This window comes from Cibotium barometz, chromosome 8 (genome assembly GCF_041138505.1).
Source record: "Cibotium barometz isolate CiBa-2024 chromosome 8, ASM4113850v1, whole genome shotgun sequence".
Lineage (NCBI taxonomy): Eukaryota > Viridiplantae > Streptophyta > Polypodiopsida > Cyatheales > Cibotiaceae > Cibotium > Cibotium barometz.
The window spans coordinates 63,876,478-63,904,123 of NC_141053.1; the positions used below are offsets into that span (position 1 = coordinate 63,876,478).

Sequence of the window (27,646 nt, forward strand, 5' to 3'; positions counted from 1 at the left end):
CGATGATGAGTCACGCATCTGTGCACCCATCATGGCTTGCATTATTTCTACCATGTTAAATCCCGGACGCAGTCCACCCAGACAAGTCTACATATGACACTAAAATGCTTGAAACAGATCTCAATCCCTGGCCATTCTTTAAGCATCTGCTTTCACACCGGTGTCAAAGACTATGGCAGAAGCAGTTTTAGTCAACAAAACACTCAACACAAAAGACCGCTTAGATTCTTTCTTGCGGAGTAACTTAATCTCCTTTAGAAGTATAGGTGCAAGGATACTAATCTTTTAATCCTATGTTCAACTAGAATGACCACAAAAAACATTGGTCTGAATAGAAAAAGAATAGCTGCCTTACGACAAAAAATCCTTCACCTGTGTATCTGCACCAAGCCTCAACAAATCTCAAGAACTGCAAGCAAGCTTAAAAATTTGACGTGAATTAGCAAAAAGATTAATGATTACACAGTTGCACCCGAGCCTGTTCTTGGAACTGCTGTGAACATCAGAACGCACGCTCATTTTCCAGACATCACTTCACTTTGCAGAAGCTTGAAAACCATTTGACTGCTTCAACAGAGAATATGTAACCCCACATATATAGCATTGTATATATGCAAACGCTTACACCCAAGCTTCTAAGTTCCAATCTCAGCATAAGGTTTCGGACTGGGGACCGCCTTTTTATCTAGAAGATGAAGCAATTCTTTAAGACCGATATTCTCGACAACAGAGGTACCGATGCGGGGGACTCCATCAGAGCACCAGCTCAAACTCAGGTATTCAAGTGTCTCCTGTGCTTCTATATTTTTTGTGCTCTCATCCTTGTTTTCCACTGCAATGTCATGGGTCATGTCATCGTCATCAGAAGAAACCTCCCCTTCTGATACACTTGTCGAAGGAAGCAGATGCAGGTCTGCAGTATTCTGTATTCCGTCCAGTTTCAGTGTATCACTTTGATTGGAAGATGAGTTTGAAACCAGATCTACCTGCACAACAATAAGAACTAAGACTACAAGAATAACAAGTTAAACAAAACATAGCTTCTGCAGGCGTGAAGTCAAGGGCAGCACCTGCATCCAGTAAATCTCTGACTAAACTACTTGTCTCTTATTCCTTCTTCTAATGCCTTTATTATTACATGGCACAATGGATGATTCTCCAGGACCTTCATTTCCCACCACTGATGATTTTGGGGGTCATGGCATTGTATATTATTACATGGCACAATAGAAGATTCTCCAGGAGCTTCATTTCCCACCACTGATGATTTTGGGGGTCATGGCATTGTATGACTCAGTGAATGACCAGGTCCGGGTACCAAGGGGGATTATCTAGAGAAATTGGCAGCACAATTAAGGTTAAATGACAGTGCCCTCTTTCTCCAGCTCTTTTTGAGCCATACGTCGATAGGGCCTTACAAAATAGAGCAACCTGTCACCGGCACAATGACAGTGACGAGAGTGGAGAGCATTGATTTTCAACATCTCATAGACCCTCCAGGTCTTCCATAGACAATCTTTCTTTCTAATCTCTCTGTCTCAGTCGTCCCCCTCTTTACCATACATCATGTTACTAAAGCCATATGCAAATTGCAGCATGCGAATGCCAAGGACCGTGAGGACCTATTAGCTGAGCATATAACTCATGCTTGAGACCCTGTTCCTAGCTGATATCATTTGCCAAGGTTTTCCACCTTCATTGCCTAGTAACACCATTGTGCCGATCCACAAGGCCGGGGACCCATTAGATTCAAATAACTACCGCACCATCATGATTAGACACACATTGGCCACAAACTTTATGGGTCAGTGTTGAAGTCCAAGGTCAGCACCTCTGCAGAAGAACATTGGCATAGTACTAGGGGACAGGCAGGTTTCAGGAGGACCTATTCCACCTTGTATCATTTTTTAACATTGAAAGCATCATTGAGGAGGCCCAGTCAAAGTAGAAGGTCTATTGCAGTTTTGTGGGCAAAGCCTTTGATACTATACCCCGAGTGCATCTTCTTAGACACCTTGAGGAGTTGGCCCTTTCAATAATAATATGAGGAGTCATCGCATTGTATAAGTCAGTGACATGACAGTTCAAGCACCAGGAGGCATGTCAGATGTGATCACTAGCACCATAGGGGTGAAGCAGGGATGCCCTCTCTCTCCGACACTCTTTGGCCTTTACATGGTCGGCTGGGCTCCACAATATGTGATGCGTTGGCACCCATTTTGCTTTATGCACACGACATAGTATTGATCTCACGTTCAGCAGAAGGGCTATAGAGACAATTGATGGCATTGCAAGCCTTTTGTGAGTAGTGGGACCTCACAATTAACCTTGGCAGGACCAAGGTTGTGATTGTCAACACCTCACGCCTTGTGTTTAACATGGGTGCTTATGGAAACGTGTTTATAAATTGAATGATTGCAATTAGTGCCTAATCAGAGACTTAAACCCATGTACAAACAGCTTCTTAATGCTCAATACACAATAGAGAGAGATGACCTGATCTACAATCATCCATGTATTACTAACATGAAATATGTACAATCCTGAACAGAGATACTCAATGGTAGCACTGCTCTTGAGTTCTTAATGACTCAATGATGATCAATGAATGAATATGGCTATGGCCTAGACTCCTATTTCTAGTATCTAATGTTGGGGAGTTGGCTACCAACCCTGATAATAATGTCCAACTAAGTGTGTTCACACAAATAACCCAATAACTCTGTCCACACTAGGCTGCTCATTGGGCGCCTGGACAATATTACAAATATCTGGCACAATAGCCCTTACAAACACATAAATCCAGCCACGTACTCGACCTTTGAGTTGGCCTATGGGTCACACTTGGAAGAGTGTGCAAGTGTGCACGTGGCATCCCCTTCTGCTTAACTTGGAGCATGGGTGCAACTAATTCTCCATCGCTCCACCCTGATAGAGATCTTTTGACGAACTCGCGCTCTACTCCACACATCGGTCCGAACTACAATAACATGGCTATTCGACCTACTCTCTCCAATGATGTCTCCGCCACTGCCTCCTTAGGAACTGTAAGCACTAGAACTAGCCCCTTTGCCTCTGGATGCTCAATTAGCATGGTAGACACCATTGTGGAATTGCTCATCTCATCCTCCTCCTCATTGGATTCGGAGAGAAAAATCCAAAGTTACCTAGATGACTCCTCTTTGTCCTCGGATATTATAATGGACTCTAAGATGGGTTGTTCTCCAACTGTCTTGATCACCTCCAGCCTCGTAGTGTCTGCTCTGTGGGCTCATCCTCCAAAATCTGCCTTTTCTTGGGGACTCTGTCATTGATATCAATTCCTCTCTTGAAAGCTTTTCGGTATACTTGGACACTCCCTCCTGTTTAGCTTCATCTATGGATGGACTTACCACTATACGTGATGCCTTTCTTGCTTGGATCTCTTGTCAGCAATCTGCCATCTTGTTCTCCAACATCTAGATAGTCTCCTCATTCCCTTCTATCTTATATGGTGCCACGATGCTCTTGTAGAGATCGAGGTCGTTGGACCATCCTTTCTTCCAAGAAACCAAAGAGCTGTCACCAAACTAAGCATGTTCCTATGTGAAAGGACTATGGGAATTCCAAAGTGCCCAAAAATAGTACAAGAACTGAGAACGGGGGATTTCCATTGCACATGCATGTGCATAAATCAAGGATGCATGTGAATACATTAGAGGATTTTTGCTAGAGAATAACATGTTTTTGTGTCCGGCCTGTTTGGATGTGTAAAGGGATAGTTTTGCCAGCTCTGTCAGTTGGTGCCAGAGACTAAGGGGCACTACATACGTCGGTGCCCAGTGTACTTCGAGATCCGGGGGCACTTTCATTGCCTCTTCCGAGATGGATTTGGGACATTGTCCAGAATGATGGACTACTCACACCAGCGTTGCCTTGGGCTTTTTCTCCTCGAGCTATGCAGACACTGAGACCACATCCTATGCTCCAACTAGGCGGGACATGCCCGAGACACAGGCCAACACACCCTTACTGACTTCTTCAGAGCAGCAACGACCCCATGCACCGTTGACCACGAGTCGGCTGGGCCCACACAACCACCTTGAGGAGTCAACCTAGACAGAGCTCGATTGCTATGTAGAGCACGAGACATTATCAAAGGATACAAGTAATATTGGCACGACGTCGGGCGGCATGACCTCGGCGCTTCACCCTGTCTATGCTGGATCGACTATGCGAGACATCATGGGATGAGTCTATCTCAGCCGCTTCCCATAGCCTACCATTTTTTCAGTTCCACACTTTTATCAGATATACCTTTTTCTGGCAATTGTATCAGGCCACTAGTTCTTCTTTGGCCACATGTTATAGCTAGTTGTTTTTCAGTTTATGCTTTTCATTCTCTACTCAGAACATTTAGTTTCCTTGAGTTTTGGATGTATTGGTACTTTCGTCTCATGGGCCACTCTGGTCTCTTGTAGACGTTAATATACCCCCCCCCCCCCCCCCGCGGGGAGCAGAGACTCAGAGCACCAGGGTAGGCAAGCTTCAAGAGATGGCACTCCACACTAGATCATATCTTTACACTACGGGGGATCATTGTGGAGGGGGAGAGCTCACGGGAATCCGATATACTGCTGCCTTGTGGATTTCCACAAAGCTTTTGATACTGTCCCAGGGGCCAGACTGATGAGGAGACTGCAGGCTATGGGAGTGCCAGCAGAGATGCTTTGGGGGATCATTACACTCTATGAGTCAGTCATAGGCACAGAACGGGCACCAAGAGGTGACTCAGAGATCATACACAGCACTATCAAGGTGAAGCAGGACTGCCCCTTGTCTCCTACTCTATTTGGTCTATACATTGACGAGATCTCGGATTACATAGACAGACAAGGAGGACCAAGAGCACATTTAGCAGGAGTCCTAATACCGATCCTCTTGTATGCAGATGATATTGTTCTTATTTCTGATTCACCAGAGGGGTTGTAGAGGCATTTGGATGCATTACGGGCCTTTTGCGAGGACCGGGACCAAGGTCATGATCTTTAACACCTCCTCATAGTGGATAAGTAGATATGCAGTACAGTTTACATATAGTGGAGAGCCTGTGGAGTATGTTACCTCATATGTATACCTTTGCTGGACGTCAGTTCTCCATGCGAAAGGCGGCTGAAGCTAGATTGATGAGGGGATATGCAGCCCTTGGCTCGCTAGAGAGGCAATGCTCACAGATACAGTTTCAAGAACCGAGGACAAAGCTTTGGCTAGTTGATACTCTAGTTACACCTGCACTTCTGTGTGGTGCCCCCATCTGGGATCCAAGCTTATACCATAGGAGGAGACAAAGGAGAGAGCCAGCGGAGACAGATACAAAGGAGGTATATGATGGGTGGATGCCGATGGAGAGGCCCTTAGTGGCAATGATCTTGCTCATGATTAGGAGTAAGCCATCAGTGCCACATGAGATTGTACGGGCAGAGATGGGGGCTGTACCGATAGTGACAGAAGCTTTGTTCCAAACAGTGACATACTAGGACAGGCTATGGGAGCTTCCACTAGATAGATACCCCTGGCTGGCCCTGGAGTCCTCGAGACAGCTGACACTCCAGGGAGATACAAAGTGTTGGTATGCATAGGTAGGCACTTGGTTTGGCATGCCCAGTATGCAGATGGAGGCACTCCTCCTGTTCCAATACAGCATAGAGACCCCGTCATTTGCTCTCAGCCACACAGCGCGAAACAAGGTTATCAGGAAGGACATTGTCAGACTAGATACTCAGAGTACATGGAGTTCACCTAGTCATCCACTAGGGACGAAGACGGCCTTCTACAGAGATCACCTCCTATGCCTGACAGAGGATGGTTTCATCATCCGCCCACACTACATGGACATGCACCTATTTTTGGGGTGAGATGTGCAATCGGCCAGATCCATACCTCGTCCCACCGGCTGAGAGTGGAGACTGCCAGATATGGGACCAGGGCGGCCGCACTAGAGGACAGGATATGCCAACTCTGTCACATAGAGCCCGAGACACAGGATCATTACATATGCCGATGCCTCTTCTGAGTTGGTTTCGGACCACTTTCCCGAATCATGGTCTTCTCGGATCAGAGATGCTTGGGACTTTTTCTTCTAGAACTCCGTAGACACAGGAGTCCTTAGTGAGATCCAAATCAGTTGTACTTCCTTGAGGACCAGCACAGAGAGGTCTCACCGACTTCTTCCATACCAGCACTCCAAGGGCCGATCCACCCACCATACCTGGCCCACGGGCTAGTACAGGAGCTTGACCGAGAGGTGTGACACTCGACAAAGCCACTGAGTTATGCAAAGCTCGATGCCCCAGACTGGCAGACCCCATGGCCCTCGCCCACCACAGCCACGCCACCACAGGAGGATCCAGGCCATCATCTCCCATCATCGCAGGACCTCGCGCTGGCTCAGTTTTACCACCTTGAGCACCGTGTCACAGTGGCCCATGAGGGATGTATTAGGGTGATATGAGAGCTCTCTGCTCATGTACCTAGATCAGATTTTATAGCTGTAGATGTTTGTTATCTTTCTTTATTACTATTTTGTACCCAGGATGATGTACCTTATGGATATGATGTAACCTTTTGGTCTCATAGGTCATTTTGGCCTTTTGAAGACGTTAATACAACTTTCTTTCTTTCTCCATTGACATTGTTGCGGCACTGTGGGAGATTCTAGAGGAGGATGGTATCACTCTGTAACTACACGTCGACATCATGTAGCACCACATGGCAATCCTCTCTTATGTAGCTATTTTTCCGCATAGCCTTTTTTTTCCATGGTTCATTATTCGTCATGGATACTTTGTACTACATTTGGTCTCATAGACCCTTGAGATCTTTTGTAGATGTTAATATATCTTGGTCTCATAGACCCTTGAGATCTTTTGTAGATGTTAATATATCTTTCTTTTTTTCTTTCTCGTATATGAGCATGCACAAACACACATACACATAGAGAGGGGTCCACACACCTTATTCCATACTTCAATCATGCGATCCTTGATCTTCTCTTTGGAAACTCCTATGCTCTCCAAGACTTGCATCACGGCCATCCGCTGCTCCTCAGCATTGGGTGCACTGCTGTCAATAACGTGCTTTTGTACAAGAAAAAAACTACTCACTCAGCAAGACTTTACTAAAAACAATGAAAAACTCCAATATAAACTAATTACGCATATTGAAAGGCCTCAGTTGTACGCACCAACAAGAAGTCAGCTTCAACCACCTCCTCAAGCGTTGCATGGAAGGCTTCTACTAGCTGCAAATAACACACTGCAGTATGATTAATGCTTAAACTGGAAAACCGACGGAGTAAAGATAATCATGTGAGCAACTGTCAAGCATTTTGAAGGGCCATGATAAGAACAGTGAATACAGCCACATCCAGGAGTCCACAACTGAGAACAAAAACATGACACAAGACTTCTTGAAAGTAGTGATGAGTAGCAAAGAGACCTGAATAGGAAGGTCTGAAATGAAGCCAACCGTGTCACTGAGAATGACTGTCTGCCTGAAACCACATTCATAGGACTGTAAAGAATCCTCAGTTTGCTACATGATACACAATGCAAAGCCACATTCGCAAGCATGCAGGCAACCAACCATACCCAGAGGGAAGAGTTACACTCCGTGATCGAGGGTCAAGTGTTGCAAAAAGTCTGCCAAAGGAGGGGGGGGAAAGCTTAGAGATATTACATATGGAAAACAGCTATAATGATAAAGCATGTAAAGCTCATAAAATCTGTCAAAAGATGTACAGCTAAGAATTGTCCCAAAAGTAAGGAGTTCTAAATTCACTTGTCATCTATGTAAAGATTGCTACGAGAAAGAGCAGCCACTAAAGAGGACTTTCCCTGCAGACAACATTATCAAGATAATTAGATAAGAAGACATCCATGCAAAAAAGTTAAAAATATATATATATACAAGAAAAATCCTGGCAATATTCTTTAGAACATGATAATTAGTGAAAAAAAACATAAGCAGCCACCCAGTTTTGAAACTTTTTTAAAAAAACACAAATCAGTAAAGCGATTTCAAGACTAACTCTACCACATACAGCATTGGTATAGCCGACAACAGCAAACACTGGAAGTCGGTTGCCATGGCCTCCTCCTCCATGTTTCCTCCTAGCATCTCGATGCAAAGCACGTGTTCTCCGCACTTCTTTTAACATGGTGAGCAAGCGGTCTTTCCTTTCCGATATTCTGCCATAGGATAGTATCGGTCAGTAAAGCAAAACAACCACAACACTCCCTCCCTCCCTCCCCCCCCTCCCCTGCCTTTCCCAAAAAAAATAAAAGCATCACAATCATAGGTGTGCTTGCACACACACACACACAAAAGGGAAAAAAAAAAGTCCAGATCAGGTGTTGTATCTTTAGCAATACATTACTCTATGAGATATAAATAAGCGAATTGCTGGCAAATTCTTGAGACAAAACTTGACCTGCGGCGCTGCAACTGGATTTCAGTTTCTCCTGCACCACTGATGAAGCCTCGTCCACCACCACTTCCTCGCCTGATAGACCAAAACAACCCAAGGTCATCAAGATAACCATTACCATGATAAACTTACAGAGTCCAGCCGTAAAGTTCAAGTTCCCAAGCAGCACAACCCAAGATAACCAACATTTGCATGGACCAAACTGAAAAACAAGTTACGAGCATTTAATGCAAATAAAAGAACAATAGCTTTCAAGATGATATGTTCAGTTATTCAAGAACTATGCTATGTACATTGTTACAAACCTTGAACTACCCCACGCAAGCATTCTGCAACTGCCCCATCTGTCCATACACTGTACTCTGGGTGCATCTCAAAGCTCTTTGAGTCATACTCTCATCAAGGATGTGACAGAGTCTCGATTCAAAGAAAACAGCCCGTCTTTATTGATTCATGATTGCCAGTTGTAAGCATAAGATTTATTTGCAAGGCATTCACTAGCAGTAATCGGCATGCAGCGTCTCTGTGACAACCCCACTGCAATACTCTGCGCATTGCTATGAGATCATTAACTCTTTATGGGCAACAGTCTCACCTTTAGGCTTTCATCAATGGCATCAACTATCTTGTGGGCTAAGACAGCTCGGATATAGAAGAACTTGCTTCTTTACAAATCTTCATGGGTCTTCGACACCTAGTGGGAATGTTATTCACTACACTGTCACAAAAGGAGCAGATATCTTACTATGTAAGCCTGTACCTCTCCCTTTCATCTAACCTTTTATAATTTGGGCCTTTATTTTTCTCAAGAAAGAGATCCTTCTTTTAGTTATTAAAAAAAGGGTACATCCACATAAAAAAGGTATCAATGCTCTTTAGAGGAGAGGGAATGCATCAAAAGAAGAAGCCGCTTCCTCCATGGCTGACTTCTCTCGAGCGAAGGGAGACTTAATCAGCTGAATGTGTCCATCTCTTATATCATTATAGATTCTTGGCTACAAAGTTTGTCCTCAAATTACGGCCCTTTTTTTGGGGGGGAGGAGAGGTGGGGTGGGGGGAGGAACCACAATGGAGGCCTATAATGCCAAATAATGCCTCCATCTCCACGGATGAGCCTGCACCACCTGTGAGTCGCCCTGGAGACACTCCCATCGGTGTGTGGTAAACTTGCGCCTAATGTGCAAGTTATAACAGAGAAGATAGAGCAGCAGAATAGAGAGATACATGCGCAACGCACAACTACCTAAAGTACTATATATTTATATACAAGAAAATGAGATACAGCAGTACTCTCCAAGCATAGTCACACGAAACGTTTCGTCCATTTCAACACGTTTCGTTTCATCTCCTATGAACAAATCGGAGAGGGCCTCTGCAGGAGTCGCACAGAGTTTCTCTACACTTGAGCTAATCTGAGGGGTGCACCGCCTGTGCGACTCCTCTAGAGGACCTCCCCACCGCTCCAAACGCTGCAAGCAGCCTGGCCAACCATGATTATTACACTCTCCCCACTAACATTACAGACATTCTCAGCTCTAGGGCGACCATACTTAGTGTCCTCCCAATAGAGGAACAGACCCAATACTGTCTCATCCAAGATGCGAACTGTCCCAGCATTGCACGACTGCCTAGCCAACATTCCGTCCTAATCATCAGCACAAAAAGACACACACAGAAAACTACCAACTACTCCTCTGACCAATCATCTTTGGATCATACACTCTCCACTAAGCATCCTCCTGGACAAAACCGGCAAAATGGCCTCCCAAAACACTCTTGATCAAAACTCAAGCTTCCTATGGATCTCTGCACATGGACTACCATCCCTAGCTTCCCAAAGCTCCACATATGTCTTCCAATGAATAAATCAAACAGAAACCCAGCGCTCTGCAAAACTGCTGCACCAATCCCCTATCAGTACCTCCGAACACCAGTATGCTCTGACCAACGTCTCCCTGCATGCAAGGCACTAATGCTTGGTTCTCCTTATGGACATCTACTAGTGGAATATACTCCAGCAAATGCACTTATGTGGAATAATCCAGGTTAAGGTTAGGGCTTAGTTGGGGCATGGGGACCTAGAGGGTTCACACGTGCACTAGGGGTGCTAGCTGGATGAGGTCTAGATTGGCCAAGAGCTTATAATAATCAGCTTAGGACTAACAATGGCTAAAAGCTTATAAATAAAGCAAGGGCCAATAATAGCAAGTATATTGCTATATAAGTGACCTTGGGGGCACTTCTAAGTTATTGAGGTGTCCACGCGGTAGACAAGAGGGCTACCAAGGGCGTGCAAGACCTCATGGCCATGGAGCTGCAAGGCGGGTGGTTCAACCTAATCGTATGGGACGCTAGGTTGGGACCATCGGTACCAAGCAGGCTCACAGCAAACAGACCTTAGCTCGGGGGTGAGTCAGGAGGACTCCACTTGCAAGTCGGTCGCTAGACAACCTAATGCCATGCGTACAATGTTGGGTCTATGGAACCCATTAGGGTTTCGGTTTATCCTTAGGCATTTCTATGGAGACTTTACATTAGTATCAAGGCATGGATCTGACAAGTGCTAGAAACTGAGGCATGGAGGATGTACCAGACAGTACCCTCATGCAGGCTGAATTTGGAAAGAAAGCCATGGGACTTTAGCTTGGATGTGTAAAGGTCACAAATGAGGCAGCCATGGTGAGGGGCCGAGGGAGGCAGGTTAGTGCTAGGGTTAGGGTGGCATGGGGCTAGCCCATAGCCAACCCTAGACCAGCCATGTGTGGCCTGAATGACCAAGGCAAGGGCGGCCATGAGGGGGTCTACCCAAACTAGCCACCCCAGCCCAGCCCAGCCCAGCCAGGAATGGCCAGCAAGACCAAGCCACAAGGCGGCTAGGCCAGCCAAGAAGGATTACAGGGCGAGAAGGCCTGCCCATGGGCGTCCAAAACTTACCATACAGGGCGCCTAAGCATGCAAGCAGGGGCAGGCAAGTGACATGCAAGGGTGCAGACCAGCGCATGCATAGAGGAGCAGTTGGGTAACTCTGGTTGAGCAACCTTCTGACAAGAAGGGGGATGCAAAGCGTTACACCCTTTGGAGCAAACCTCATGGGAGAGGTTCACGCTTTCCTTTTTTGGCAAGGATTGCTGGACTGAGGATGACTTCCAGAGAAGGCCAAACTCCTTATCTTTCTCTTGGCATAACTGTAGGAGCGGGGATGACAGCATCTTTGCACGTCTGGACAGGTTTTATGTGGATGATTGGTCCTTGACAGAGGAGGCACCATTGCTATTATGCCTGGCACCACTAAATCCGATCATTGCCCCGTCGTTTTGTGTCTCAGGGAGTTTGGGGCTCGCTCGGCCTCTCCCCGTGTCCATATCCCTAACTCTCTTTATCTAGATGCTAACGTCTCCCTTGAGATCAGAGAGAGATGGAGATCTTGTGACGGTCCTGATCCTCGTCATAATATTGCTTTGGCTCTTGAGAGGACCAACCATTATTATCATAGCACCGCCTTGTCCAAGGAGGAGGAGGCTCTGGACAAGGAGAGAGCTATAAGGCGTAGGATTGCTGCTCTTCAGAGGGAACATGAAAAGCATCCACATGCGTCTTGAATTACAGACCTCTTGACCATAGTTAGAGCAAAGCTACAGTTGGCCATGGACAGGAGGGCTGAGTTCGCGTTTCACGCGAATGAGGCTTCTTGGACTTAGATGGGTGGCAGATGCAACAAAGAGTTTTTCTCAGCACAGAATCCTTCCCATAGCAGGGATTTTGTGAGGTACTTGCAAGATTCACAGGGTGAGGTTCAGATTGAGCCTAATAAGGTGAAGGGTATTGCTTCAGATTTTTATCGGTCTTTGTTGACTGTAGAGGTGCCCTCTCCTCAGAGAGATGTGGCATGGCAAAAAGTTTGGGAGTGCATGCCCAGGCTCATTACAGATGCTACGTGTTCTTCCCTGGATGCCCCTTTCTCGAAGGATGAATTCCTTCACACACCGCATGCTCTTTCCAATGGTTCATGCCCAGGGGATGATGGTCTTTCTCCCGCCTTCTTTATTCTTTTTTGGGATCATATTGGAGATGCTATCATTGTTGCCCTTCAGGAAATGTTCTTGTCGGGTATGATGCCGCCATACCTCACGGAGGGGCTGATTCACCTTATCCCCAAGAGTGGGGACAAGACTGACATCAAGCAATGGAGGCCCATCACCCTCCTTGGATCTGCATATAGAATCTTAGCTAAAGCCTTGAGTATAAGGTTGCAGCCGGTTCTCCAAAGGACTATCCATGATACACAGAATGGGTTCCTCCAAGGAAGGAGTATATTTGATAACATCTTTTCTTTCTGGGAAGCTATCGAGTGGGCAAAATCTAGTCAGCAGCCTCTTGCCATTCTTTTGCTTGATTTTGAAAAAGCTTATGACAGAGTGGATTGGGATTTTTGGAGGGCACTATGGCACACATGGGGTTTTCCCAAAACTGGATCAGAGGGGTGTCCTGCCTATACAGGGAGGCTCATAGCACTATTTTAGCTTCTGGGGGCGCGGCGAGCGTTTTCAGATTTCCCGTTCAGTGAGGCAGGGTTGTCCCCTCGCCCCTTTACTGTACCTCATTGTAGCTGAGGCTATGAGCAGGTTTCTTTGGGCTGCCCCTGGTGTTGTGGGTCTCAAGCTGGCTTTATGCACGGAGGAAGAGTTTTTGGACTCTGAGTTAGCAGATGATACGGCGTTGTTCCTTGAGGCTTCACATGCTTGTTTATGTGCTTTTCGGATAGCTTGGAGGCCTTTTGTTTGGCAGCAAGAGCTACTATCAATTGGCATAAGTCAGTTGATTTTTGGATCAGTGATTCTCCTCTTGCAGATTGGGGTACAGATGTTGGTTTTACTTGGATTGAGAGAGGATGCTCTGCCAGATACCTTGGTTGTCAGGTGGGCGTTGACATCTCCCCTGCACAACAGTTTGCTCCAGTGCTCTTAAGCATTAAAAGCAAACTTCATCATTGGAGTAGGAGGAAGCTCAACTTGGCCTCTAGAGCTTTGGTGGTTAACCAAGTTTTGCTAGCCACGGCTTGGTTTATCGCTTCATGCTGGATTTTTCATAAGAGCTGCATCGGCCAGCTTCGTCGCCTTATTCGGAACTTTCTTTGGTCAGGGCTTGATGGAAATGCACACACCAAAACCAGAGTTGCTTGGGAAACCATTATCAAGCGTAAGCAGGAGGGGAGATTGAATATCATTGACCCTGAGGTGCAATGTAAGGCTTTGCTTTGTAAGTTGATTGTTAGGGTCTTTCTTCTAGGCACTGAGCCGTGGAAGGACTTTCTCATGCAGTAGATCACAAAGTGTGTCCCTATTCGCGGAGGTGACTGGGCTCTCAGCTCACGCTTTATTTTTTCGGAGGCAGTTCACCGCTCCCCTTCATCCCGCCTGGTTAGGTCCCTCCTACGGGCCTGGGACTACCTAAGGAGTTTTTTGGTACACATCCCCCCGCGTTCAGTGGAGGAAGCTAACCCTTTGAAAAGCATGCCTTTTTTCAGTTATACAGTGCGGGATGCCAAACATCTTATCTTGGGACACAATCAGAGTGTCCCTACTCTTAGACCCCATTGGGAATCTTACGACATTTCGACTGACATTCAGAGGGTATTTTGGCGGAGATTGTGGCATTCTTATAGGAAGCCACAGATTTCCTCCTTTATCTGGGTTTCTCTTCATGGTGGTCTGGCCACTAATCAGTGGAGGTCTGTTACTGGTGCTTGCCCAACATGCCCTAGATGTGCAAGAGTTTCGGAGTCAGTTTACCATTGTTTATGGGAATGCAAGGAAGCACAGAGGGTTTGGCGATTGCACACCTCTTTGGTAGAATTAAGAGGGATACTATCATTTCTTTTGGTTCTATCATTTGGTTGACACAGTCTGGGCCTCAACTGAGGTTCGAAGGGACTGACAGGTTAGGCAAGGAGTTGCTCGGCAATGTTGTCTTTAAGATTTGCCACTTTCACACACTGTCCCTCCGGCACAGAGGTTAGACAGCTCTTGGGAGATTATTGCTAGCATCTCAGCCTGGAATATCTGGAAGGCTAGATGCACTAATGCCATTGAGGGTACTCCCGTTCTTGTTTCTCAGTGTCTTTGCAGGATTTAGAGTGATATTATTCACACCATTATGGCTACCTCGGCCAAAATCCAGGGATCTTCGAGGGCTGCGGAGAGGAAGCGCAGCCAGTTTATGAGAGTGGAACATTGGTATCTTTTTCACATCCTCTCATTCGGAACCCTATTGGCAGCACAGGGCTCCTGATTGGTTGAGATCTCCACCTTGCTTGGTGTGAAATCTCCATTTTGTAAATTTTTTCATACTTAATAGAAGTCTCCTTTTCAGAAAAGAAAAAAAAATGGCCATGTCCAAATCTTCTCCCTCGTACATAACTTGAGAATCTAACTGTCTAGCCTACCTATACCAGGGATCTCCAAGTGATGTAGCAAGATGCTCTCATCCTACCAATCAAGTGTACACTACCAGTCTACCTTGCCAAATTTTTTAGGTCTCTCAACAACTCCATATGGAATACTGAGTGGACACGAAAGTTGCGAAGTATTGCGAGCATTTGGGATCTTCATTAAGCACGGTTTCTATATTTTTTTAAGCATTTGAAAAAAAAATCAAAAAAATTTTGGGAGGGGGGGAAAAAAAAACTCGTACCATACGGTATCGTACCGTACAAACCGTACGGTATCGTACCGTACGAACCGTACAGTACGAATGGATTCGTACCAGTACAAGAAACAACTATGAGTGGGATTCAAGTCCGAATTCACACACATTGGTGGGTCCAAGAATGGCTCAATAGCTTTACTTCACAAAATTCGTGACGCCGATTCCGAGGCTGCCTCATGCACCAATATCATTTGAACATCACGATACAATGTGCAATGAATCATAAACCTTGTCACACTAAGAGTAATATGCCAATGCTAGGACAACCAAAAAAATCCTTATCTTGTTGTCACTCACAGACTAGCATTGCTCCTCACAGTTATAAGAGGTTAACTATGCCAAAGCATAGAGTTTTCCAGGCAAGAACCCCGCAAAGCATTAGCTCTTACATGGAAATACACTCTGGTGTCCCATATCACTAGAGCACACCCCACATAAAATCCCCATTAAGCGTGATCATAGGTGGAATGGCCAACTTTCCCCCCTACAATCGAGCCTTGGAGCAGCCGAATTCCTCTCTGAACACCAAGCTCAAACCTTAGGTCAACTGGAGGGTCAATCTAATCCATGCAAAAAAGTCAAGAATGAAAGATACCACCACATTCACACCTGAATCCTTCTCCCTGGCTTTTGTAGTCGGCTCTAGTGGCTATCAATAAGCCATCCGTAAACCTCGGCCTTGGCATCTTGGATTATGACCACAGCTAGGTTATGCCAATTTCTAACAAGACGACATGTCACCTAGTGGCTATCCAGATAACAAAGTAAAACTTGGTATGATCTCTTCACCATTTTAAAAAGAACAATCCACTCATGTGGAAGAGTAAGAGCATGCAACAAATTAGATTCCATCACTGCTCAGCAAAGACCTCCAAAAATCAAAGATTATTAGGGGGTTTACAAAAAACAAATTGCTCAATAAGAAGTATTCCTTCACATCATGTTTTTTTAACATACATATTATTACTTTAAATATTTATGATATTGTCAATTATTGCAGGTTCATTATTGCCAAAGAAATTGACCCTGCCAATTTGCTGAAGATGAAAGAAGATACCATAATGCTTTTGTGCCTTATGGAAAAGGAATTACCTAGGGGCTTCTTTGACATACAAGTGTATGTGCTCATCCACCTCATTGTGAAATGTCACTTGCAAGAGTCGTGAGGAGCCGATGTATGTTCTTCTTTGAGCGGTTTATGAAGGAGGTAAAAAGTTTGTTCATCAAAAAGCACAATGAGAGGGCTCCATAGCAAAGGATTGGCTTATTCAACAAACACGTCCAAACCCCCCCAACCTTGCGAGAGTTGTGCCCCCAACAACCCCCTCAATTCGTGCGAGGAACAGCCTAGGATCACCACCAAGCTCTCATACCAAGACGGAGTCTCCACTCTTTGCCAATCTGCACACCACCATCCGACTCTCAAAAGGCGCACAACCCACAAGCAAGGGCAATGGATGCATCTGCCAACTCGGGTCCGCCTTCATCTCCCCCCCGCCCCCAAATGGCCCTAGGGAGAAGTGACTATAGCAAGGTGCCACTCTAACCTAGATATGGCTCTTGATTTTCCCATGTTTCCACTTATGGGGTAATCCAAGGCACCCTCCATCCATGCATCCACACCTCCCTCCAACCTTGTGTATCTCTCTCTAATGTCACTATATGCTCTGCATCTGCACACATAATGCTCCTCACTCTCAACCTCCTCCTAGCATAGTCTGCATATCCTCTCTGCTCTTGGGATCCGTGCTGCCCTACCTGCCTCAATCTCAAGCTAGTGTGATGACACTCTGAGCTGGCCAATCACCACTCGGGCACTGTGAGGCATGTACACATCCATATATCCAGGACCTGAATAAATCCATCCTCTGAGATGCTCATAAAACAATCTCTGTAGTATAGCATCTTCGTAGGCAGGGGCTGGTGGGGTGTGATCCATGTCCGCCTCATATAGCGCTGCAATAAATCCTGTCGCGTAACTCTGTTCCTCTCACTGTGTGAGAGCTGCATATGTGGAGCATTAAGATCATACTGAAGAAATGGTAAGTGATCTATGTCCCACCCACACTGGGTCAATAGCTGTATCATCTGTGCATACCATGATCCTGTGTCACCAGCCTCAGCTAACTGTCTGGATGCCTCAAAAGCTCTACATGACAATCTGTCCGGAGCCATGGCTCGCACTCGATGAATAAAGCAGACCACCTGGAAGAGATTCTCTACTAGCATGGGTGGTGCAGCAAACTCTACTCTAACAATGTCATGTGGTATTTGTATATATGTACATACATATGCGTATGCATATGTATGTGGCATGTGTGCACGCACACGCACACGCACATATACAATATACATTTGCATATACATATCTAAATACATACCTGCATATGCATATATGTACATACCATACATACATATGTCCATGTGTATGTAGTGGGTCTCTTGACACCAAAAATAGCAAAAGCAATAGACCCAATTACAAATAAGTTTCGTCTACAGCACCTACTTTTCCCTTATTCTTTCTTACTATTGGAGCTTTCCTTCACCTAAAGCAAATCTAGAGTAGCCAACAGGTGCAGATTCAGTTCTAAACATCTCCATTTTCAGTCAATGTTTGCCTGAAAAAAGAGATTCTCATGCAACTTGGGTTGTCACGGAAACTGTTCTTTCGTAGAATTTAGGTTTTTTCAGCATAAGTCACTGACAGGCTTTGCATATAGAACACCTACTCAAGTTATAATAAAAATCTACTAGTTGTAGGTTATTGGTGTGTGCTTGTGTTTCTCTTAAGCCTTCCATCGCATCAATCTTCTCTCTGATAACTCTTACAAGTTTAAAAAAAGAGTTACGGAAATTTTACCCTCGGGCACTCACAACTTCAGCTTCAAAGTCCATTCCAAATGTTAATCGGCCATCCTTAGTGGGCATGCGCACCAGCCGTGACTTCTTGTAATTCAATGCAGCAAGCTCAACCTGCACAAACAGTGTGATTCTTCATAACTTGAGATGAACATCAAATAACAACGGTACTATCAACAATATGATCCTATACATCACAAGCATTTAAACACAAACTGCCACCTTCAAACCTGTAGCCTAGCTTCTTTAGTTTCAACAATATGGTCCTATACATCACAAGCATTTAAACACAAACTGCCACCTTCAAACCTGTAGCCTAGCTTCTTTAGTTTCAACAATATGGTGCTATACATTACAAGCATTTACACACAAACTACCGCCTTCAAACCTGTAGCCTAGCTTCTTTGGTTTCAGCATGAGCACCAAAAATCTCGATGATAAGACCCACACGATCAAGAACCGGCTTTCCCCATGCTATCTGTTCACCATCATTCCAATATTGTTAAACAAATTGCATGAACTAGATATAGGATGAGGTTTTCCCTTAAGACTACTGTATTACTAAGGGCTACTCAACACATTCTACTACCTCGAGGTTGCGCTGCTGAACAGCAGAAAGCGTTGCATTCACAAAAATGGCATCCAGACCATCCTGTACAATAGCATGGCACACTGTTAACATCAAAAAGATATATAGGAGGAATAAAAATCATAAACAAAGATGATGAGGTTGGTCAAGTCAACCATGTGTTACAGACGGCACCTGGGATGGCACTCTGTTTTCCAAAACTGGGAGCCACGGTACAGCAAGAATGGAACACCTATTGCTTGGGGCTCATGGATCTACGCATGTACATTCCAGGGAGAAGTTGACAGGCCAGGCAGAAGCGATCATCACACATCAGCAAGAGCCACGGTACAGCAAGGATGGAACACCTATTGCTTGGGGCTCATGGATCTACGCATGTACATTCCAGGGAGAAGTTGACAGGGCAGGCAGAAGCGATCATCACACATCAGCAAGAGCAGAAACCCAATGACGATGGTGATAAGTGAAGGCAATGGGCATATGCTTATATGTAGTGCTGCATGTGAGCAAACACTAACTCCAGGGGCACTTTTGTCCTACAGGTTTTTCCCCCTCGAATTTGGTGTGAAAGAACACCGAGCCTCTGCACTCCAGCGTGCCCAATGCCCTCGACCCCCCTGTCGGCCACAATCACCTCATCAGCTCCAGATCCAGGACGTGCTCCGCCGCCATCGAGCTACCTTTCCACGTGACATAGCTGAGGGAGACCTCACGGCCATACTCATCAGCCCCATGCTTGATATTTTGGAGAGTGGTATACCATCTACTCGGAGCTGATGTTGCTCTCATGTTTCTATGTTCTAAGTATTCCATGATGAGTTTCCATGGACAGTTTTGTATCACCCCAATGAGATAGCTATGTTTATGTTTTCTTTCTGTTTTATTTTCCATTCCATGATGAGATATGCCATGGACATTATTGTATCACTTTGGTCTCATAGGCCATTGGGTCTTTAGTAGACGCTTAATATATCCTTCTAGAGCTTCGTCGACACAGGGAGTCCTTAGTGAGATCCAAATCAGCTGTACTTGCTCTCACTGACTTCTTCCATACCAACACTCCGAGGGCCGATCCACCCATCGTACCCAGACCACAGGCTAGTGTAGGAGCTCGGCCGAGAGGTGTGAGACTCGATAGAGCCAATGAGTTATGCAGAGCTCGACGCCCCAAACCCCATGGCCCTCGCCCACGGCCATGCCACCACAAGAAGATCCGGCCATCATCTCCCATCATCACAGGACCTTCTAGCGCCAGCTAAGTTTTACCACCTTGAGCACCATGTCACAGCGGCCCATGAGGGATGTATTAGGTTGATATGAGGGCTCTCTGCTCATGTACCTAGATCAGATTTTAAAGTTCTAGATTTTTGTTATCTTTCTTTATTACTATTTTGTACCCAAGATTATGTACCTCATGGATATGATGTAACCTTTTGGTCTCATAGGTCATTTTGGCCTTTTGAAGACGTTAATTGTAACTTTTGGTCTCATAGGTCATTATGGCCTTTTGAAGACGTTAATATAACATTTCATTTCATTTCATCTCTCTCTCTCTCTCTCTCTCTCTCTCTCTCTCTCACGGGCAGAGATTACCAGACTTATCAGGCAGGACTTGACTCAGCTGAACACTAGGAGGACATGGATACAGCCAACACATGAGCTTGGTACGAAGATGGCTTTCTATAGAGATCATCTTCTCCAGCTCACGGAGGATGGGTTTGTGATTAGACCCAGCTACATGGATACTCATCTTTCTCATGGGGTACGGTGTGCTATTGGTCAGATGCGCACATCCTCACACCAGCTAAAGAGATTGAGACTGGCAGATTCAGAGGAGTACCAACTGAGGCCAGGATTTGTCAGCTGTGCCAGATGGACCCAGAGACAGAGTTACATTACATATGTCACTGTCCAGTATATTATGAGATACGAGGCCGTTTTCACTGCCTGTTCAAAGAGGGCTTTGGACCACTTTCTAGAGTCATGAGATACCAGGATCAGAGATGCCTCGCATTGTACTTGCTGGAGCTGCATAGACATAGAGAGGGTCTCCTGAGAGGGAGGGGATCAGAGAGGGAGAGACACCTACAGAGGCAGATTACAGACTTCTTTCGACCAGAGATTGAGCAGTCAGGCCAGCAGGCATTGCAGCTAGCCCCAGAGTACAGCCGCACTAGAGGTACACTGATTGATCGGGCTATAGAGCTAGGGCGGTCCAGGTGCCCCAAGATGAGAGGCCCATCTCGACACCGGTAGAGACTACAATAGAGGATCAGGACCATACTAGCACGGCATGGGAGACGTCCAGTCAGAGTACTCACCATGGAGGACATTGAGGATATCCGCCATCGACCGATGAGAGACATCTTTGGATAGTGATGTGTATGACATCCAAAGATGTGTATGATGCTTACCTTTGTTGCTGGAGTTTTCCTCCCATATGTTATCCATTAGGAGCTCCTAGTACCGTACTTTTCCTCATAGTTGTTTCAGTTTCAGTTAGTTGTTTAGTCGTTTTTAGCTTTCCTTACACAGACATTGTATCAGATCCACCAATTGTTGTAACCTTTTTGGTCTCATAGGTCATTTTGGCCTTCTGAAGACGTTACTATATCATTTCATTTCTCTCTCTCTCTCTCTCTCTCTCTCTCTCTCTCTCTCTCCCTCTCCCGCTGCCCCCACCCCTCCCGCTGCCCGCTTCGCTGCCTGCCTGCACCCTTCCCGCTTCGCTCTGCGCCCACCCCTCCCGCTGCTCCCTTCGCTCTTCGCCCACCCCTCCCGCTGCGCCCACCCCTCCCGCTGCCCGCTTCACTGCCTACCTGCACCCTTCCCGCTTCGCTCTGCGCCCACCCCTCCCACTGCTCCCTTCGCTCTTCGCCCACCCCTCCCGCTGCCTGCTTCGCCACTCCTCGCCTGCATTTCGCCACCCTTTCTCAGCCCGTCTCTCTCCTCTGCCACTGTTCACCTGCATTCGCCCTCTCTGCATGTAACCCGTGTCCCCTCCTGCTGCTCCCTTCGCTCTTCGCCCACCCCTCCCGCTGCACTCCTCGCCTGCATTTCGCCACCCTTTCTCAGCCCGTCTCTCTCCTCTGTCACTGTTCGCCTGCATTCGCCCTCTCTACGTGTAACCGGTGTCTGTCTGCGCCCGTTTCTCACCCACCCTTGCTCAGGCCCCCAGGGCAGCAACATAATGGGGACTTGAATTTCATCCATTTCTTCTCTTTCTCTCCCACATATTTACCTGCTCCTTTCAAACATTCCCTCCCTCTACAATGGGAGGGTCTGTAGATGACAAAATCAGCCAGCTTGATCATATCCTTAGGGATCTTATCAAGGACCAGAAGAAGACATTGGACAGCACCATCACCGCCATCAAGAAGGACTTATTGACGCGCATGGGGAAGCTAGAGGCCGAAGCCGAAATATGGAAGGAAGAGAAGCTTACCATGCAAGAGGAGTGGGAGAAGGAAAAGCTCGCCATGCAGGAGGAAATCAACCTTTTGAAGGGCGAAGTGGCATCCTTACGCGATCGTCCACGGGAGGAAGGAGAGACTCTTGAGGTGGACAAAGAGGCAATCAAAGAAGAGATCACCAAAACCCTCACCCACACAATCGAGGGGAAAATGGAGGCGGCCCGCGAAGGATGGGTAGAAGTGATGAAGAAGAACGTCAAAAAGGAGGTGCAAGAAGATGTACAAGTGATGAAGAAGAACATCAAGAAGGAGGTACAAGAAGATGTACACATGATGCAGTCTACTCTTGATGAAAAGAAGATGCGACGGATCTGGCGCCTCAACATCCGAGTCACAGGGATACCAAAGAGCACTACCTCCACGACCGAGATTGACGGGCGGAACCTATGTACCAAGCTAGGACTAAAGGAGGATGAGCCGCTCCCATTCACTAGAGTATGGAGGACAACCCCAAAGGACTCCACCAAAGGCAAGGCCTTAGTGCTACAGTTCCCGGACGAGGAGAGTAGGATGAGCTTTATGAGAAGACGGGCTATCTTGAGGAGCTTGCCAGGGGACCCCATCTACTTCGATGATGATCTCACATGGATGCAACTGGAGCACAGAAGATTATGCATGCCGAAGATCAAGGCGGCACGCAAAGAAGGGAAGAAGGCACATTATAGGGATGGTCACATCTACATTGATGGGAAGAGGGTCGAATAGCGCCATCTGGCCTATGAGACACGGAGGAAACAACATGAAGACAAAGAGATACACATAGCAATCTGGAACTGTAATGGAGTCCTATGGACACATCCAGGGAGACTTGAGGAGGTGATGGAGGGCCGGGATATCATCTTGATGACAGAGACACGTGAGAGCCCGGAGAGGGGCTTACCACGGGTTGAGGGCTATCACTGGGAGTCAGCTCACTGACAGGGGATGAGACAGGCCACCTCTCGAGGTTCAGGAGGTATTGCAGTGCTTTTCAGGCATGGGTTACATGAGCATGTTCGAGTCGTAGCACGAGACTCGGAGGCGAGATACATGTGGATTAGCTTACGTCTCTCAGAGACCAGATGGATTTATATCGCCCTTTGCTACTTTCCTCAGAAGGGATCGCGGTTTGCCACCACCGAGGAGCCGGGTGGAGGAGAGGCTAGTGAGTCTCCATACTCTGTCTTATCTGAGGAGATCTTACACTATTCGACACTGGGAGAAGTCTTCTTGATGGGGGACTTCAATGCACGAACTCAAAGCAGACAGTGCGAGATCTGTGACTTTGAGGATCCCTTGAGACTAGAGCTGCTAGCTACAGAGGATACAGGGACCACTCGGATCTCCGCTGATGGATGAGCTGACAGCACTGGATATGGGCAACATTTGCTGGAGCTTGGGGCCCGACACCATCTCGTTATTTATAACGGGATGACTCAATGGCCAGATTCAGGTGGGTTGACTTGCTTTCCAGTGGGAGGCGGCAGTAGTACAGTGGATTATGTGATGGGATCCCGCGAGGCAGCAGATATGGTGTCACACTTCACCGTACCACCATGCCCCATTGGGGCGGATCATACATATCTATCCCTCACTTTCAGGAGCTTATTGGAGACCCACCCACCCATCATACAGCCACCACGCACTATTTTTCACTTCACTCAAGACCTAGCCGAGGTGTACGACTATCATGTTCATGATCAGCTATTTGCCTTAGATCCATCGGCACCCATGGCCATGCTCACCTCCAAGCTCTCACATGTACTGCACTCCGCAGCCGCGAGGAGTTTCCCATAACACATACAGACAGGACGGCCACCTACATCTGGGAGCATGCCCCAAAACCGATGGTATGATGATGAGTGCAGAAACCTTTACCGCAATCTCCGAGTGCAGAGGGCTTGCGGGGAGATCACCCAGAGGCAGACAGGCAGGAGGATGCATACTCTCACCCGTCGTAAGCGGCGAGCTTATGAGGAGGCTCAGTACTGGGACACATATCACATGCTCATGAGCAGAGATGCTGCTGCTGCTTGGAGGAGACTCAGAGAGCCCCATCCTCCCACACCTATTGCCGATCCTTAGACCTGGCAAACATATGCAGAGAGACTTTACGATGTGCCTGCACAACCCCCTATACCACAGCCCACAGAGCCATGCTCCACAGTCTCCACCTTCTTCACCCCACCTATGGTTAGGAGGGCCATATGCCGACTCCAACATGGACAGGCGACAGATCATACAGGATTACAGGGAGAGCATCTCATCTATGCTATTGATACATTGAAACCATTTCTTGCTCATCTCTTCAACAGAGCTCTGTTAGAGGGGTTTTCGGTTGAGTGGACGATGCACACTATTGTGCCGATCCATAAAGCGGGAGATGTACTAGACCCCGAGAACTACAGGACCATCATGATTGGCCATATATTGGCCAAACTATATGGGGCAGTTTTGGAGGCAGAGCTGAGCACTCATGCAGAGGTTGGGGGATTGAGAGCAGCAGGCCAGGCAGGCTTCCGTCGAGCCTTCTCGACCATTGACCACATTTTTACATTGAGGTGCCTGATTGATCAGGCCAAGGCACGGAGGCAACGGCTCTATTGTTGCTTTGTGGATTTCCGCAAGGCATTTGATACTGTGCCCAGAGAGCGCCTCTTTCGGCGACTACATACACTAGGCATACCTTCAGACATGATGTGGGGCATATACAAGCTATATGAGCAAGTCTTTGGGAGAGTCCGATGCCCAGGAGGCTTGTTCGACACAGTTGCTAGCACCATTGGTGTGAAGCAGGGGTGCCCGCTCTCCCCCACGCTCTTTGGGCTCTATATTGATGAGGTGGTCGATTACATCACACAGGGAGGAGGCTCTAGGGTTGAGCTATCAGGTATTACTATCCATGTTATGCTTTATGCTGATGACATCGTCTTGGTATCCGACACGCAGGTTGGGCTTCAAAGACACCTTGTGGCTCTTGATGACTTCTGCGCACAGCAGGGGCTCACAGTGAACCTTGGGAAAACCAAGGTTATGATCTTCCACACTTCACCTGCAGTCAAAAGCCACACTACTCTCACATTAGCAGGAGGGCGGGTCGAGGTGGTGAGCTCTTATGTTTACCTTGGCATCACATTTACTAGCTCAGCTGGACGCTTCTCCATGGCTCAGGCAGTCCGAGACAGAGTGACCCGGGGGTATGCAGCTCTTGCTGGCCTTGAGCGTCAGTGTCATCAAGCACATTTTCAGGAACCCCGCACGAAGGGGTGGCTCTTTGATACATTAGTGACACCAGCCTTGATGTATGCAGCAGCGGTTTGGGCACCAGGGCTTGCAGCCTCCACATGGGTACAGCTGGAGAGACCACAGATCTTGATGCTCTCGAGGATGATACGCAGCAAACCATCCGTCCCGCACGACATTGTTCGAGCTGAGTTTGTTGCACCACCTATGGTAGTGGAGGCATTGTTCCAGACGATCTCCTTTATATACAGGATGAGGGAGATGCCCACGGAGAGATTATCCTGCCGAGCTTTTGAGGCATCCAGACAGCTGGCCGAGGCTGGACACACTGGATCTTGGTATGCACAGATGCTACAGTGGTTCTCACATCATGGGATAGACATTGAGCGGTTGCCACCTTTTCAGTATGATCAGTCTGCTCCACGGGGTTACCTCTCTCTCAATGAGAGGAACAGAGTGATGAGACAGGACATATGGCAGCAGTACATACTGGAGACATGGACAGCACCAGAGAGCCCACTACCACCCAAGATGCTGTATTACAGAGACCACTTTATGAGCATCTCAAGGGATGGGTTTATACATCGACCGCGGTACATGGATGTATACATGCCACACAGCTCTTGCGTTGCTATTGGACAGCTACGAGTCTCATCACATCAGCTAGAGATAGAGGCTGGGAGAGCGGCACGGTTTCCCAGAGCTGAGCGGATATGCAGATTGTGCCGCGAGGAGGTGGAGACTGAGGATCATTTTGTATGTAGATGTAGAGCCCACCAGGGGGTCAGAGATAGATATGCAGGATTGTTTGAGGAGCACTCTTCACTACATCAATTGATAGAGGCCTCGGACCAGCGACAGCTTGGCAGACTACTACTAGAGCTTCATAGTTCTCGAGAGAGACTCCTCCAAACACCCGCTCCCACTAGGGGTGGGAGACAGTCCCAGCTCACAGATTTCTTCCAGAGAGCTATGCCAGTGCCAGCTGATGTACCACGTGTTGAGATATCGAGCTCATCTAGTGAGGCGGTGGACACTGATGACCCGCCTGGGGGATAGGCCCCACACTTACACCACTGGCATGGTTGGTGAGATCTTGGGTGATATGCGGCCAGTGGGATGACAGGCTGTGTGACAGCCATTCTAGAGATTGGCATAGTTATAGCGCCAGCTCCTCTACCTCGTCCTCTTCCTGAACTCGTGTAGAAGGCCTGTTGCTCTGAACTATTTTTGCTTTGTGAAGACTGTTGGTCTTCACCCAAGCTCTTCTCTTCGATAATCAGCATAGACACCAAATCTGTAAAGTTGGGAATGTTTTCTCGAGTCTGAATAGACGTCTTGAACGCCTTGTATTGTGGCCCGAGACCACGTAGACAGACTTCCACCTTGTCATTATCATCTACTGACACACCAATAGATGCAAGGGATTCCACAATACCCTTTATCTTCAGCGCATAGTCATTCACAGACATGCTCTTTTTCTCCACAGTATGAAGTTCATTCTTCCACTGTATCTTACGTGCCTTGGTATTTGTTTCATAGAGCTTTACCAAGGTGTCCCACGCCTCCTTGGGGGACTTGGCATCCTGAATGTGCCCAATCATGGTGTCCTGTATACTAATGGAGAGCCAATACATAACCTTCCTGGCTCCTTGGTTTCAGTCTTTAAACTCTTTCACATCTGCAGTAGTCGGATTTATATCCGGTATCTCCGGCGCCTCTTCATGCTCACCTTCTATGTAGTCCCAATAGCCTTTTCCCATCAAGAAATTCGTCAACCTGAACCTCCAAGCATGGAAGTTATTCTTATCCAGCTTCTCAGCCACAATCTGTGTTATGCCATCATTAGACATCTTGCCAAACACACAATTTTACCAGAAACTGCACTCTGGTTTTTCCTGCACAAATGCTGTATTTTCTGCAGCGGTACTGTAGTACTCTCAAATGTCACAACCAGTGACTTTAATGTGCATACATACACCCAATGGCAACTGTAGACCTCTTTGCAGCACCCACAGTGTCTGCACAGTCAATCTGTCTTCCTGCAGTTCTTAAAACAGAGTTCTGCAGAGAATCGATGACTTACCCGCAGTGCTCGAAATCGCCTGCCTTCTGAAAAACAGAGGTCCAGACGCGCCCGAAACCCGTTTTCGGCCCGAAAATCTTAGTCCGATAGGACTGCAGAGTTGCCATATAGCTTTACTCCCGCGAAGAAAGCTCCTCAATCAGAGATCGTTTGCCGGTGCCTCCCGTAGAGCTCCCGACAAGGGTGTAGTCACCAACACAATAGGGAAGAGTAGTTGAAGCTCTTACCCTCGTACCGCTTCGTGT

General features: G+C 47.0%; 1 protein-coding gene across 1 annotated transcript in view; it reads right to left on the reverse strand.

Annotated features, from left to right (window-relative positions):
- Positions 1 to 421: 421 nt before the first annotated feature.
- LOC147636542 (GTP-binding protein, HflX) overlaps positions 422 to 27,646 on the reverse strand; it is a 58,618-nt gene continuing 31,393 nt past the window's right edge. The window contains exons 3-13 of the mRNA XM_086802012.1: positions 18,621 to 18,683; positions 18,420 to 18,509; positions 18,033 to 18,145; positions 8,471 to 8,542; positions 8,081 to 8,228; positions 7,819 to 7,874; positions 7,629 to 7,679; positions 7,477 to 7,531; positions 7,223 to 7,279; positions 6,993 to 7,115; positions 422 to 986 (exon numbers count right to left, since the gene is read on the reverse strand). Of these exons, the coding sequence (XP_086658138.1) occupies positions 636 to 986; positions 6,993 to 7,115; positions 7,223 to 7,279; positions 7,477 to 7,531; positions 7,629 to 7,679; positions 7,819 to 7,874; positions 8,081 to 8,228; positions 8,471 to 8,542; positions 18,033 to 18,145; positions 18,420 to 18,509; positions 18,621 to 18,683 (1,179 nt within the window). The 3' untranslated portion in view covers positions 422 to 635. The remainder of the gene's footprint in view (positions 987 to 6,992; positions 7,116 to 7,222; positions 7,280 to 7,476; positions 7,532 to 7,628; positions 7,680 to 7,818; positions 7,875 to 8,080; positions 8,229 to 8,470; positions 8,543 to 18,032; positions 18,146 to 18,419; positions 18,510 to 18,620; positions 18,684 to 27,646) is intronic.